The sequence below is a fragment of the Bufo gargarizans genome, chromosome 3 (assembly GCF_014858855.1).
Source record: "Bufo gargarizans isolate SCDJY-AF-19 chromosome 3, ASM1485885v1, whole genome shotgun sequence".
Taxonomy (NCBI): domain Eukaryota; kingdom Metazoa; phylum Chordata; class Amphibia; order Anura; family Bufonidae; genus Bufo; species Bufo gargarizans.
In genome coordinates this window covers 441,096,878-441,113,333 of record NC_058082.1, presented here as the reverse complement: position 1 = coordinate 441,113,333, position 16,456 = coordinate 441,096,878, and the positions used below count along the sequence as shown (strand labels likewise).

General features: G+C 41.1%; 1 protein-coding gene across 1 annotated transcript in view; it reads right to left on the bottom strand.

Moving 5' to 3' along the window:
* Positions 1 to 261: 261 nt before the first annotated feature.
* Positions 262 to 16,456, bottom strand: part of PPM1J (protein phosphatase, Mg2+/Mn2+ dependent 1J) — an 81,611-nt gene continuing 65,416 nt past the window's right edge. The window contains exons 9-10 of the mRNA XM_044283493.1: positions 3,311 to 3,462; positions 262 to 600 (exon numbers count right to left, since the gene is read on the bottom strand). Coding sequence (XP_044139428.1) covers positions 459 to 600; positions 3,311 to 3,462 — 294 coding nt within the window. The 3' untranslated portion in view covers positions 262 to 458. The remainder of the gene's footprint in view (positions 601 to 3,310; positions 3,463 to 16,456) is intronic.

Genomic DNA, 16,456 nt, shown 5'->3' with positions numbered 1-16,456 from the left:
CAGCAAAACCTCACTTACAGTCTCTGTAGTTTGTAGCTCAGGGACCCAGTCAGGACCTATATCACCAGTTTTGGCAGAATAAAACTAGTGAAAAAGCCACAGCATGTCAATTCATATTGCAGATTTCCACCTTGGATTTCACCCTTTGCAATGCATACGATGATATCTGGTGGATTTTGTCACTGATTTACATCACATGTACAAGCAAAGCTAGTCATAAAAGTGTCTGCTTTTATATCAATTTGTAATGATTACAAATGGTTGTAATGTATGTGCTTTTATTAGACCGGCTTTAAGCTTGTTCATACCTGTAACATACATATAAATAAAAAAATTATGCTTCAAAATAGTCTTTGGGGAAAGTGTTTTAAGTTAAAGTGCTTAGCGCTTGCTGTGCCTCCTGCTGTTGAGGAAATATACCAAGGTTGTGCTCCTAAACTCCATCCAGTACTTTTTCTTCACCTCTCATGTCCAGCCAGTGGAATAACAAACACAGATATATCGTCTAGAGAGGCCAGCTTCCCGGTTGGTAGCCTCCAGCTATTCTCCTTCCGAACACCTCTTGTACGAAGGACAAGCTCTTGAGCAGCAAGGTTATACCTGGAACAAAATGTAGATTTTTATTTGTTTCTTTATTTAGTATTAGCCTTACCAGACCATATAAAGCCATTATGTCATCTGCCTCTAGATGGTGGTCTGCTGCCTATTAAATAGGAATGCAGTATTAAAAGACCTTGTATTTTCTTGGCATGTTGATAATTTTATTGGATCTGACCTCGCTCAGTTATATATAATTACAAACAAGGAGTAAAAATAACCAAAGATCAACCAAATGTACCTCCCACTGTTCCTATTCCAACATTATAGGTTCTACTAGACGGTACTTATAGAATAAACAAAAATAACTATGAAGAAGAGCATAGTCATGGAAAATAAGCAACTACCGATGGTTGTTCTAACTATAAACAATTTGCAGAAGGGTTCTTGATCTTAGATCAACTAACTCAGACTCCACAAAAACTAGATTCCAGTAGACCTTTGAGAAGAGACCAGTAGATCACTGAAGTGGAAAAAATGCCTCCTTGTAGGTCCATGTATTACACGATTTGCACGTGTATTTCAGCTATGACAAATTATTCCCAATCCACTGGGTAGGGAAGGGATAACTGTTAGTTTAGTGGGGGTCCCACCACTGGTAGAACAGTAAAAGAGAACAATGCTTTGACTGCTTCCTTCCAGAAACAGCACCACTCTGTCTGTGGGTGGTGTTTGAGATGCAGTTCAGCATCTCTCACCTGAATGTGTCCATGGCCGTTGGTGCCGTTTCCGGAAGGAAGCCACTTTGAAAAAAAAATTAAAATTGTATACCTCCCTTAAGAGTAAATCCACACATAGCGGAATTACTGTGGAAAATTTCTGCAGCACTCTCACAACAATGTGCCGCACCATCAGCATAGAATTATGTGGATTCTAGTGCAACAGACAAAATAAAAACAAAACACTATTCTCCCCTCACCTTTTGCTTCCACGGCAACACAGGTTTCTCTGCTGACCTCTGTATATCTGGCCTCAGTTAATGCTGTCTCATCCCATGTCACTGCTCCAGCAGTCACGTGTGATGAGATGTCATCACAGTAGGTTGGATTTAAATAGAGTGGCAAGAAACCAGGCAAAAGTGCAACGGAAATGCTGGGAGGGGAAGGAGTATAGTGCTTTTTTTTATTTTAAACTTTAAGGAAATAAGTTCTAAATTAAAGAAAAAAACAGCCAGGGGCAGATTGGGAACTTAGAGTGGCACTGGAAAAAAAAATAAGGCAGGGCCAACGCAAGCAGGCAGGGCCATCAATACCATATTATGGCACAAAATACTGCTCCAGCAACATCAAAAGCCACAGTGCAACACAAAATAATGCCCCAGCAGCAAAAAATACCTCCCGAGAAGCTGCCCCTCTGCAGTTGCTAGAACCAGCTGGCATGTTCTGTCCTCCTATTCCAGTTGCCTCAGGATGGCAATACAGGTGAATTCAGGAGTCAGGAAGGCAACTGTAGTCACGGTCAGATACATAAGTAATTGATGGTCCCAGCATTAACTTTGGGAACGACGGAGCATTACTTCTCTGGCTGGTGGCCGAGAGGAGGGCTAAGGTGGTCCTCTGGGAATTGGCTCACTGGTACATTTCCCTGTACAGTCGATGGCCAGTCTGCCCCTGGGGCTTGTGGATTGTCTTGCAGATAATCTGGAATTGCCCAACACAATCTACAACAACTGGAATTTGTTGTCGCTTTAGACTTGTGCATTAAACTCTGTCGTAAAATTTGCAACAAATCCCTGACCACAACATGTCAGAAATTGACATACAGATTAAAAAATATGCACCACAGGAAAGTTGTAAGAATCATGTAGAATAGATCTGTACAGATCTTTGCTAGTACTATAATCCACTGTGGATTTTCGTCCCCAAATCCAGACCAAAAATTTGCAGCAATTCCATACTTATGCATGAGGCTTTAGAGGGTCAGTTACAACACAAGCTTAACGACTTGTCAAATTATGGAGGCCATATCATCCATTAGACTTCTTTACTTCATTCCCAAGCATATAACCATGGAGACTGACACCAATATTTAAATAACATCCAATCAGAAGTAAAAACCAATAGATTGTTAGACAGGGCAGCACTGTAACAATACTCAATGTACACGGAAAGCAATGCCGGCAGTATTTTGCAGGGTACTGCTCATGCAAGTGCCCAGGAGCTGATGTTTCACTGTGAAGTGCTCTTTTCATTGAGCTTCTTCACAAACCATCCCTACGGCTTCGAGTGACAGCTGTAGCATCCAACCAGGAGACGACTGTAACTGTCAGGGGAGCGGGTGTGAAGCAGCTCAATGCATTGCCTTCAGGACATTTGCAGGACAAATAAAAGTTCATATCCAGACTATTGATAATAAAAAGCTCTGCAAAAAGGTATGTTTTACCTGATTCCCCATCCCCTGTTTAGTTCTGTCAGCAGTTTTGCATTGTCAAAACAGTGTGTGAATATTCAAGTTATTTCCAAACTTAGGACAACCCCTCTTCATATGGCCTAGTAGAGCATATAGATTTCAGAGAGTGCTCCTCTGATTGGGACTACCCTCTGTGAACCACACCGGAGTGGCATTAACAAGCAGCACCTCTTGCTCTGGTGGGCTTGAACCACCAAGTTGCTGCAGGGATGTTCCTTCAGCTTAATGCCACGGCCATATCTTGACTCTAATGAGTCAAGAGATATTCATGTAAATGCATACAGTAACACTGCCTATTACTTACCTATTTGGTTCTTCGGTGCCATAAGAAGAAAAGACCCTTTGAATAACATCTGCCACTTCTTTGTCAGTAATGACATCCCACAGGCCATCAGTGCCCATTACCATGACATCATCGGCATTATGTTCACATCCAACCAAGTCATAAACCTTCACCTGCAAAAAAAAATAAAAAGTTTTTGGTTTTATTGATTCAAAAAAGAGAAAAAAGAATTAGATCGCACATCCACAAGCTTAGCTTTGATCTATAACTGCTTCTCAGCTAAATTAACATCGCTTCTCAGCGCAATAATTAGTGTATGGCCCCCTATACTGCATGCTATATAAGAGGCATTAGTGTACTTTTTGATCAAAAGGCATAAGCCCACTCACTGCGCCAAGGTTGCCTCTTTGAGTGGGAACTACTCTAAATTTGGCGCGGCACTGCCTGGTGACCGCTGGCACCACAGCTCCGCACCAGCAGACGGCAGGATCCAGCCGCCAAACACCACCCCTGCTGCCTGGCAATGCCACCCTGGCACCGGGTCCCACCAGCGCAGCGCCACAGCAACAACAGCCGCCACCCAGCACCGCACCGTGTTTACAGTTGTCAAAGCTCACATTGTTACCTGCTGGAGACTCAGACTGAGGGCTGGTAGGTCACTTCACACTTATATTCAGGCTACTGCTAATTAAAAGAACCTTAACCCTAAAGGGAGGAGTGCTGATCCTAGACAGAATAATCATACATGATTTAAAAAAAAGAGAGAAAAAAAAAAGAGAATTAGATCGCACATCCACAAGCTTAGGTTTGATCTATAACTGCTTCTCAGCGCAAAAATTTGTGTAAACTAATGCCTCTTATATAGCATGCAGTATAGGGGGCCGTACACTATTTTTTGTGCTGAGAAGCAATGTGAATTTTGCTGAGGAGCAGTTATAGATCAAAGCTAAGCTTGTGGATGTGCAATCTAATTCTCTTTTTTTTTAATAGTGTTGTTTTATTCAACACAAAATATCATCCAGGATGGAAAAAAGTCCTGTCGACAGGACTTTCTTTTCCGTTGACAGGACTTTCTTTTCCGTCCTGGATAACGGAAACCAGACGGTGCCAGTATCCTTGCTCATAGACCTCTGTTATGACAGATCAAAACGGAATGCCTCTAAAGGTTTCCATTTTGAATTCCGTCTTACAAATTCCGTTATTTTCCTTTATAACCATGTCCTGTCTGACCCAGGAAGAAGTACAACAGCGACTTAAAAAGATTAAAATAGACAAATCGCCAGGACCAGATGGCATACACCCCCGTATCCTAAGGGAATTAAGTAATGTCATAGCCAGACCCTCATTTCTGATATTTGCAGACTCTATACTGACAGGGAATGTTCCACTGGATTGGCGCATGGCAAATGTGGTGCCAATATTCAAAAAGGGTCCAAAAACAGACCCCGGAAACTATAGGCCGGTAAGTTTAACATCTGTTGTGGGTAAACTGTTTGAAGGTTTTCTAAGAGATGCTATCTTGGAAGATCTCAACGGAAATAAGCAAATAACGCCATATCAGCATGGCTTCATGAGGGATCGGTCATGCCAAACTAATTTAAAGAGAACCTTTCACTTGTATAAGCTATGTGAACGGAGTATGTAGGTTTTTTTTCTCCCAGGCTGTGAGCTGTGCGCTGCGATAGGCCAGTGCTGCAGCCTAGGAGAAGGAGACGCCCACAGGACAAGGGAAGACCCGCCTACTATAACTTAAGAAGCAAAGGTACCGGAGCCTATAACGGGAGAACGGAGCGGCGCCCGGGGATAATAGTAAGTGCAGTGAGATCCCCGTGCGCCGTTCTATATGGCAGCATACTCCGTTCACATAGCTTATACAAGTGAAAGGTCCTCTTTAATCAGTTTCTAGACTTGACAGCGGCGTATCAAATGGATGTTGTATATGTGGGCGTCTCCAAAGCATTTGACACTGTACCACATAAAAGGTTAGTGTATAAAATGAGAATGCTTGGACTGGGATAAAACGTCTGTACATGGGTAAGTAACTGGCTCAATGATAGAAAACAGAGGGTGGTTATTAATGGTACACACTCAGATTGGGTCACTGTCACTAGTGGAGTACCTCAGGGGTCAGTATTGGGCCCTATTCTCTTTAATATATTTATTAATGATCTTGTAGAAGGCTTGCACAGTAAAATAAAAATTTTCGCAGATGACACTAAACTTTGTAAAGTAATTAACAATGAAGAGGACAGTATACTACTACCGAGGGATCTGGATAAATTGGAGGCTTGGGCAGATAAGTGGCAGATGAGGTTTAACACTGAAGAGGACAGTATACTACTACAGAGGGATCTGGATAGATTGGAGGCTTGGGCAGAGAAGTGTCAGATGAGGTTTAACACTGACAAATGTAAAGTCATGCACATGGGAAGGAATAATGAAAGTCACCCGTACATACTAAATGGTAACACTAACATGGAAAAGGATATAAGAATTTTAATAAACAGCAAACTAAGCTGCAAAAACCAGTGTCAGGCAGCTGCTGCCAAGGCCAATAAGATAATGGGTTGCATCAAAAGGGGCATAGATGCCCGTGATAAGAACATAGTCCTACCACTTTACAAATCGCTGGTCAGACCACACATGGAGTACTGTGTACAGTTCTGGGCTCCTGTAAACAAGGCAGACATAGCAGTGCTGGAGAGGGTCCAGAGGAGCGCAACTAAAGTAATAACTGGAATGGGGCAACTACAGTACCCTGAAAGATGATCAAAATTAGAGTTATTCACTTTAGAAAAAAGACGACTGAGGGGAGATCTAATTACTATGTATAAATATATCAGGGGTCAGTACAGAGATCTATCCCATCAGCTATTTATCCCCAGGACTGTGACTGTGACAAGGGTACATCCTCTGCGTCTGGAGGAAAGAAGGTTTGTACACAAACATAGAAGAGGATTCTTTACGGTAAGAGCAGTGAGACTATGGAACTCTCTGCCTGAGGAGGTGGTGATGGTGAGTACAATAAAGGAATTCAAGAGGGGCCTGGATGTATTTCTGGAGCGTAATAATATTACAGGCTATAGCTACTAGAGAGGGGTCATTGATCCAGGGAGTTATTCTGATTGCCTGATTGGAGTCGGGAAGGAATTTTTATTTTATTTTTTCCATATCTCTTTATTGAAGTAAGAAATCACTTGTACATCAATAAATAACACAACAGCGCAACGTACAATAAGGCATCAAAGCATAATGTACAGACGTTGGATTTTTTTATTCCCCTAAAGTGGGGAAAATTGGCTTCTACCTCACAGGTTTTTTTTTCCCTTCCTTTGGATCAACTTGCAGGATGACAGGCCGAACCGGATGGACAAATGTCTTTTTTCAGCCTTATATACTATGTTACTATGTTTATAACTGAGAACAATAGCAGAATTTGTAACGCCAATGTGAACCCGCCCTAACACTGTTAACTCTATGAAGTTGCAGTCAACACACTGTAGACATAGAAATGGAAATTGCTGAGGTCATAAGCTGCTGGCGCTCTACTGAGTGCTGTGGAATCTTTTATCTTATTCATGAATAAGTCCATTAGAGGCACTTAATGAAAGGCATCAGCATCCAAGAAATCATATTAATGCTTTCAAAAACAGAAAATATTAATGATACTGAACCTATGCTTTTTGGGTGACTGAATGGTGTATTACGTTGTACCATGAACAAACATCAGTATCCCAGACAAGTGCACACAGACACATTAGTAAAATACATCAAAATCATGTTTTCATTAAAAAGGAAACGGTGCTGCCTCAAGGCCAGCACGGCATGTACTGTTCTGTGTGCAACACTGCATAGTACTGTGTCAAGAACATCATTTTTCATAGTCTATTGTCTACACAGTATTATATGCTGATTTATGTTTCAGCTGCTATTCATATTGCATGTTAAGTGGATATAAGGAATAACACAATAGCTTTAGTGTATTCATTTTCTGTATGTTAAGGATCCTCTTTAATATTCCAGAATCACCGCTTTCAGAAAAGATGGTGGGACATAGGAAACAGAACCCTGCTCGCCTAGTTTGGTTTGTACAGGATAACCCCTATAGGACCTCATTCAACAAAACTGTCTTACAGTTAAACCGTGTCTCTTGCCCAACTGCCCAAATGTGTTCCTGAAGGTGGGTACAACTTTGCATAGTCACTGGCGGAAACCACTTCCAGCATCTCCTGTAACTGGTAAGGTGCTCATTCTTGAATGTTTAGAGGAAAAATAACACTATAAAGCAACACCAAAACCTTATCCCAACTGTTAAACTTTGTAGAGGGAGCATCATGGTTTGGTGCTGCCTTGCTAAACTATAGCAAAACATTTCACAGGATATTGGAAGGACAGCAGTCCATGACCTCAGATATGTTGGGTGATGCAACAAGATAATAAACCAAAAGCACGAGTAAAATCAACTAAAGAATGAACTAAAAAAAGAACTAAAAAATTTTTTTTTTTCTGGAATAGCCTTAATCTTAACCCTTCAGAGGAGCTGTGGCATTACCTGAAAAGTGCTGTGCCCACAAGGCATCCCAGGAATATTGATGAACTGAAACACATTTGCAGGGAGGAAGGGTACAGAATTCCTCCTCTGTGTTGTGTAAATCTTATTTGCACCTAAAGAAAACAGTTGGTGGGAGTGATTGGTGCTAAAGGGGATCTACGGGTTATTCAATTGAGGGTTCACTTTTCCTGCCTGCACAGTGGATGTTTACTCAGTGTGGTACAACTGTTTGTTATTAGTTTAGTTAGATTGTGGTTGTTAAGGTCATACCACAGGATGACTATTGGACCAATTATCGGGAACAAATGTTCGTATAAACGTACTGTGTAAAAGTGGAGCCTACCACCTGATTAACGAGCAAATGCTTGCTCATTTGGTGAAAGCATGGATCCCAGGAATCAGATCAAGTTGTGTAAACAGGAATCTACTGCCAAGAAAGCATGAATCTCTCTGGGAATAAGCAAACGATTCCTCATCCCCATACAGGACAGCTGATTGCTGCACATAAATGCAGGTCTTACTTCCTCTATTGTGCAGACAATTATCATAATTGTTTGCTCAGTTGGTTTATGTAGATGGCAACTTGTGACTTAAATAACAATAAAGCAACATTTTATTAGTAATCAATGTAGAAATACAGGTATATCCAAATGGTTCACTAACTTTTCTTGCAACTGTACACCTTAGTGGTACACATCAGGGGTATTTCAATGTGTCCACAGGCTCACATGCATCCAGCATATGCCAAAGGAGGGTCCTTTTGGCATTTGCTGAGATGATATATGGCAGCATAGCTTTTTTTCATGGTATAGAAAAGCATAGTGCACTACACTATGACAAGCAGTGTTGCCAATGACTTCTTCTCTGATTGGCTTCAGCAGTTACATGGTGTAACCATATCAGCCAATCAGTGGCAGGCTGAAGCAGACATACATAGGACTAACTGTAACTGCTCAGGCACAGCTTCTCAGTCTACCTCTCATCTCCCTGCATGGACTATTCTAATGTATGAGCTGTTTTACATATAAACTGTATTTGGTGGAGCAGATTTATCAAAACTGTTTAAAAGAGACACTGTTTGTTGCACCGTTTTTATAAATGAGGCCCATTGTATTATCTATTGTAACAGTAAGAACATCATACATCTTTAGTGCCCTGTAAAGTGTATTTATTGGAGCAGATTTATCAAAAGGGTGATGGAGGAATTAACAAATACATAGTATAATGCCACCTGTTATGTCAGATTACATTCTCAAGTGCTATACATACGTACACATTCTAGATGTAGGCTATATGTTTACCACTAGGTGATCACGCACTGTTCATGCATGACTGTATCCAATGCAGTAGCCCAAAGAGTTTAAACCATCCAATGAGGATTAGACATCTATGTGTAGTTTAGCATAAACATGTATATAAGTTGAATGGGAACTCTTCTCCTTCGATAATTTTTCTGTGTCTTACAAGTGTTCATGTTCCCAGCTAGTGGTAATAAACCTTATTCTTCCTGAACTGCAACTCCTATGAGTGGTATTCCACAACATTTCTTGGTGACCCCAACATGAGCCCAGAAACTTGAATGCTACAAACCGGATTCCAAAAAAGTTGGGACACTAAACAAATTGTGAATAAAAACTGAATGCAACGATGTGGAGGTGGCAAATGTCAATATTTTATTTGTAATAGAACATAGATGACAGATCAAATGTTTAATCCGAGTAAATGTATCATTTTAAAGGAAAAATACGTTGATTCAAATTTTCACGGTGTCAACAAATCCCAAAAAAGTTGGGACAAGTAGCAATAAGAGTCTCGAAAAAGTAAATTTGAGCATAACGAAGAGCTGGAAGACCAATTAACACTAATTAGGTCAATTGGCAACATGATTGGGTATAAAAAGAGCTTCTCAGAGTGGCAGTGGCTCTCAGAAGCCAAGATGGGTAGAGGATCACCAATTCCCACAATGTTGCGCAGAAAGATAGTGGAGCAATATCAGAAAGGTGTTACCCAGCGAAAAATTGCAAAGACTTTGCATCTATCATCATCAACTGTGCATAACATCATCCGAAGATTCAAAGAATCTGGAACAATCTCTGTGCGTAAGGGTCAAGGCCGTAAAACCATACTGGATGCCCGTGATCTCCGGGCCCTTAAACGACACTGCACCACAAACAGGAATGCTACTGTAAAGGAAATCACAGAATGGGCTCAGGAATACTTCCAGAAACCATTGTCATTGAACACAATCCACCGTGCCATCCGCTGTTGCCAGCTGAAACTCTACAGTGCAAAGAAGAAGCCATTTCTAAGCAAGATCCACAAGCTCAGGCGTTTTCACTGGGCCAGGGATCGTTTAAAATGGAGTGTGGCAAAATGGAAGACTGTTCTGTGGTCAGACGAGTCACGATTCGAAGCTCTTTTTGGAAATCTGGGACGCCATGTCATCCGGACCAAAGAGGACAAGGACAACCCAAGTTGTTATCAACGGTCAGTTCATAAGCCTGTATCTCTTATGGTATGGGGTTGCATGAGTGCGTGTGGCATGGGCAGCTTGCATGTCTGGAAAGGCACCATCTATGCAGAAAAATATATTCAGGTCCTAAAACAACATATGCTCCCATCCAGACGTCATCTCTTTCAGGGAAGACCCTGCATTTTTCAACAAGATAATGCCAGACCACATTCTGCATCAATCACAACATCATGGCTGCATAGGAGAAGGATCCGGGTACTGAAATGGCCAGTCTGCAGTCCAGATCTTTCACCTATAGAGAACATTTGGCGCATCATAAAGAGGAAGGTGCAACAAAGAAGGCCCAAGACGATTGAACAGTTAGAGGCCTGTATTAGACAAGAATGGGAGAGCATTCCTATTTCTAAACTTGAGAAACTGGTCTCCTCGATCCCCAGACGTCTGTTGAGTGTTGTAAGAAGAAGGGGAGATGCCACACAGTGGTGAAAATGGCCTTGTCCCAACTTTTTGGGGATTTGTTGACACCATGAAATTCTAATTCAACTTATTTTTCCCTTTAAAATTGTACATTTTCTCAGTTTAAACTTTTGTTCCATGATTTATGTTCTATTCTGAATAAAATATTAGAAGTTGGCACCTCCACATCATTGCATTCAGTTTTTATTCACTATTTGTATAGTGTCCCAACTTTTTTGGAATCCGGTTTGTACTTGCTGGCAGTGTAACTATCAGGAAAATCTCAGCAGTTCTGGCTTGCACAAATTTAAGGTAAGAAGACACCTTGCTTTGCTAAAGTCTATCTGCACTGTTTTTTCTAGTGGCCACCAAAGTCCAGTAAGAGGGGGAGGGGGTTAGTTGGGTAAATTTTCTAATACCACTCTGAAAAGTAATATTTATTAATCGTTGATGTTTAAAAATATGTAATGTTTGGAAATTAGTGACGTTTAAGAGAGAAAATAATGCATAACAGTCAGGTTAGACTAGTTGTCAAGCACTAGTTCTAAATCCCAGAAGAGAATAAGAAAGGTAAACAGGTTCACGTCACTGCTGTCTAATCCTAGTTTTAAAGCCCTAAAAAAACGAAAGAGATATCCTATTGGTTACAGACCAAATATTTTGTTTCAGGCCAAATTAGTAAGGGGTCACTTACAGTTATCAACACTGCTTATTGGTTATATAAACCAGAGCAAAAGACGAAGACAGCGTGCAAAAATCCATTGGATGGTGTAGTATTCCTCAGTACATGTCACTGAAGTTGTGCTGCAATTGTTGTGTTAACTGTCTCCAAAAGTTATACTAACCATTTGTTGTATATGCTGAGTGGTTGAAACTCTATTTTTTGGTAAACGGACACACCTATGGTGTGGTACCTTGGGCTTTACTAGGGGCACAGTGGAGGAGTAGAATACATGACCATTTTGTTACCTCAGCTAGCTTTAAGATAAAGAGATACTCATTGATCAGTGAGTGGTGTGCCAGTCGGTTTAGCTTGAGAACGGCAAGTGAGGTGACAGATACTAACTATAATACTAACTGTTACACCACCATTATGGGCATAATTAACTAATTTCTTTTGTGGTTTGGTGTTCTGATACATAAGACCATGACATCTCCACTATCAATCATGTGCCAAGAATATCCTGATCTAAACAGAAAAATGGTGTGAGAAGTGGAGTAACCGGACATCCTCACTTACTGTCTCCTAGCAAGAGACTCCTAAATTATAAAAGCCCCCTCTATTCTACCTCCCTGCCTGTCATCTGTCTCCCATTGACCTCCCTGCCACCCCACCACTCCCTGTGTCTATCTTCAGACTCCAGAGCGGCGCGGGGAGCCAGGTAAGTAGATTCAGTGTGAGGGGCCCGGGCATATGGGGGGCATTTTTTTAGTCTTGGATAACCCCTTTAAGGAAGATGGGTTAAACTGCACTGGAGTCTGAAGATAGACACAGTGACCAGTCAGAGGAAGACGAGGGCAGAAGGGAGAATGAAGGGTTAATAGTTGTAACAGTTGCAAAAATTCTGACTCCTCGGCAGGTAATTGCAGAGAAAGAGAGAAAATATTATTGCAACACTTTCTGCGATGATCTGGTGGTGGTGGACTGAAATATTAGGAAGCAAAAATTTAGGCAGCTAAACACTGTGTATATAGTCTTCGGGGGGATCCAGGATGAAATTATAAACATATGAAGGAAGGTATGAGTGTATGGGAAAAATATCAAAAGAAACCAGTTGCAGACTCCTATCCAGTTTTCAGAGTATCAGCCTTGGCAGAATACTGATAAAAAAAATTCTGACGTGTAGTTTAGCAGGGTCTAGTAAATGGACTTTGACACTTGGGGATATTACAGCATTGTTAGCTGATATCATAAGGATAACGATAAGGGAGGATGTGTACGATGGGGCTTTGTTTAATCCTTATTGAACTATTATTTGGAAAGGGAGATGTATTGAGGGAGATGTATCAAGATAGGAGGGACTTTGGGAACATTACATTTTGTTCTGTCAGGAAAAATTTTATTGAGTATATTGAGAAAATGTTGTAAAAATTGAAAGAGAAAGTGGGACAGGAATGGAATGGGACAGGAAATGGACATATTTTATTTTATCAATCTATTACTAAAGGGGTTATCTGGAAAAATATATTGATATCATCAGGATAGGTCATCAATAGCAGATTGGCAGGAGTCTAACTCCCGGGACCCCTGCCGATCAGCTGTTAGAAGAGACTGGCTGCTTAATGAGGGCCACAGCCTCATCTTAGGCCAAAGATGTCACCATACATCAGTCACGGCACTCACCAGAGCTTCAGTGAGCGTCATAGCTCCCTGAAACAGCCATTCAGCGGAGCTCGGATCCCCGCCCATGTGATATTGATGACTTATGTTGAGATCATTATCATTTCCCAGATAACCCCATTAAGAGTTTTCTGTAGAGTTACAGTGGAAGTTGAATAAAGTAGTTGCACTGGACGGCAAACCATGGCCAGAAAGTCAGACCCACATAGTGCATATTTGGAGGCAGATAGTGGAAAGACAGGCAGAGAAGTACATGCTCGAATATAGTTCATGAGTGTCCTCAACCTCTCACACAAATCGCACTTGAAGAGCCTATTTCATGAGTACATTGATGGGTCCTTGTATTTGGATCCTGAAACTGGTATATGTTTCACTGGGTGTACTGCTGTCGTAGCTCTTCAAAATGATGAGCCAGTAGTAGTGGGACAAGGGACCATGCCATCTACCTACTCTTCCCAGGCACTAGAATTGATAGCTGCCTTGATAGCACTACACATGTATTCAGATTGGGCCTTAACTTTGTACACTGACTCAGCTTATGTTGTAACCTAGTGGGATACAAAAATAGGAAAGACTTGGATATGTTATATCTAATGGTTCTCCTGTCCGGCATGCTCCATTAATTAGACAATTGGTTCAAGCTGTCCGCTTACCATCTGCTGCACATACAGGGGAGGGTTAATTATTGTTTAAAAGTTGAAACTCAAACAAGAAATTATTAACCAAAGCTACTAGATTTTGTTTTCAACAGGTGACCGGTAAACAGCCATCCAATCAAGAGGAACCTCTGCCACTGAACCCAGGAGATAACGTTTATGTCCACAACCAGAAAGGTAGGTGGAAGCAGCCAACGTTTCTTGGCCCTTTTGTAGTAATTCTTGCAACACGGACAGCTGTCAAAGTGAGAGAGAGATCAGCATGGATTCATTTAACTCACTGCAGAAAAGTTCCAAAAGATGGAAGGGGCACATTCTCTAATATTGTTATATAATGGACAATAAGCATACATGTAACTTTAATCAGTGATACGCATATTCTCAAGTTTAGGTGTATGCAGATTTAGGAATATTACTAGGTATGATAGACCCTGATAATATTACAGTTGAATTAAGCCATAGCAATTATTTTGAGGAGAAGTTGTGGTATAGATATATGAAACAAGTAGTTAGCAATACATTGTGTTATGTTTGTGCTGTTTTGCCTCATGCGGCAGAAGAACAACTGATGTGGTCAGAAGTGAAAAGTCACATGGACACTCAATGTCCATTACACATGGCTTTTTGCAAATTAGGAGGGCAAATTCAATCATCTGATATTACAGTAGAAGACTTTTGGGTAAATTCCACTATCAAGAAGGGAATAAAGTATCTTATGCTAAGATGTCTGCGTTTAGAGACCCACAAACTCCTATTTACAAGTGTATGAATGACAGTGAAAATTGTAGGCACAGAACTATGTTACTAGTTTCCTTATGTTAGCAGTTTGGCTTGTGCAGACGAGACTCTTTGGAACTTCCAATACTAGTTTTGTAAGGCTTGTTTCACTTTTGTGGTATGCAGATCTAGCAGGCACTCCGGCCGAGAGCAGCCTCCGGGTCTGTGAATACCATGCGCTACAGTGTGCTGCCCAGATACCGTCCGCCCCATTCACTATAATAGAGGCCGGCGCTTTACTGCATATTTGCCTGGTAATGGCTGAATCTCTGCCAGTCCCCATATAGTTAATGGGGCTGAACAGTATCTCGGCAGCACACAGCAGCGCCCGGTATTCATGGATCCGTCAGGCTGTTCCCGGTCAGAACAGCCTGCCGGATTAGGTTACCACAAATCTGAAATGGGTCTGAATGATACCAACCAATGTAAAGACGTATAGAGAGATTTTGTAACATCAATAACTTGGAGTGAAGATCCAGAAGAGAAAAGTCTCAAATGTCACGAAAAAGAAGGAATTTGATGTATGTTATTGTAATGATGGGAAAGGACAAAGGTTGGGGAAAAAAATCGGTTACATGTGAGAAATACTTGATTGAAGAGACTGCTGTACTGAGGGATGTACATTGACAATGTGGTAGTATGGTAGTCTGGTCAGACGTGTGGTGAATGGTAAAAGTTAATCCACCGTCTGTTGGTAATCCCTAAACATGTCTGGGTTCCAGGTGAGCGTGTATGAATAAAGAGAAAATAAAGTCCATATTAACCTCCAAAGGAGATTCCAAATGCCTTTAAAATCTTTTCAAAAGCTGAAATCTTCTTTGCAAGTTGTCTGACTTCTGGAGTAAAAACAGCAGCAAATGCAAAATAGATCCAGCAGAACAGGTACTAGATATTAAAGTTAATAAATATCACAGATGAAACTTTGAATACCAGCAAAGAGGAGCTCAGAGGTCTGATACTAATAGCCGTGAAGAACCAATATGATTCTCGTTTCTCAAGCAGTTATTGGAGACTCTTGCTGTACCTTTATCCCAGCTAATGATGATGAGTAAAATGAGAACCTTGATAAGGCCATGGAGCACCTCCATTCATTGAAAAGGCAGATGATTGATGAGGCTGGAGTCACAGGTGACTGGTTCTCAGAGTGGTCCTTGAAATCTTTCAACTTGGTTCATGCCACTACTGAAGAGTGTCACGTTTGCATCTGCTCCAGTATTATTACTATGTCGTGTAGGCTTGTTGTTGTTCTCATGCAGCAAAAGACTATTCTTAAAAGCCACCATTATGCTCGCCTACGCACCTGTTGCTAGCCAAGAAGTCAAGGATTAGGTGTGTGAACTTTGTTGATTGGACGAAGAGAACATCATATATTGAAGTGCAATGTGAGAGATATTTTGTGTGCTGTATGAATGTCAGTATCTGTGGTGGGAAAGCCAACAACAGGGGGCAATGAAAGAGAAATTAACACATATATATTATATCGCTGCCTGTTATGTCAGATATTACATTCCAAAGGTGGGGCTGGCACTCACTTGGGTGAGGGGCTAAAAATTTGACTGGTCAGGACAAAGCAGGTTTTGTAATAGATATCAGATGTTGGCTATATATTAACCACGAGGTGATCATGCACAGTTCATGTATGATGTTATCTAATGGGGTAGCATAGAGAGTTGAACTCATCTAATGAACATTAGACATGTATGTATAGTTTAGGATGAACATATATATAAGTTGAATGGAGGCTTTTCCCCCTTCAAGCATTTTCCTTTGTGTCTTGAAAGTGTTAATGCCAAAACTTTAATCTTCTTCTGGTGAAGACATTCCTTTGTTGATTTAGATGTATGGTTTGGGTCATTGTCATGCTGAAAGATGAAGTTCCTCTTCATGTTCAGCTTTCTAGCAGTAGCCTGAA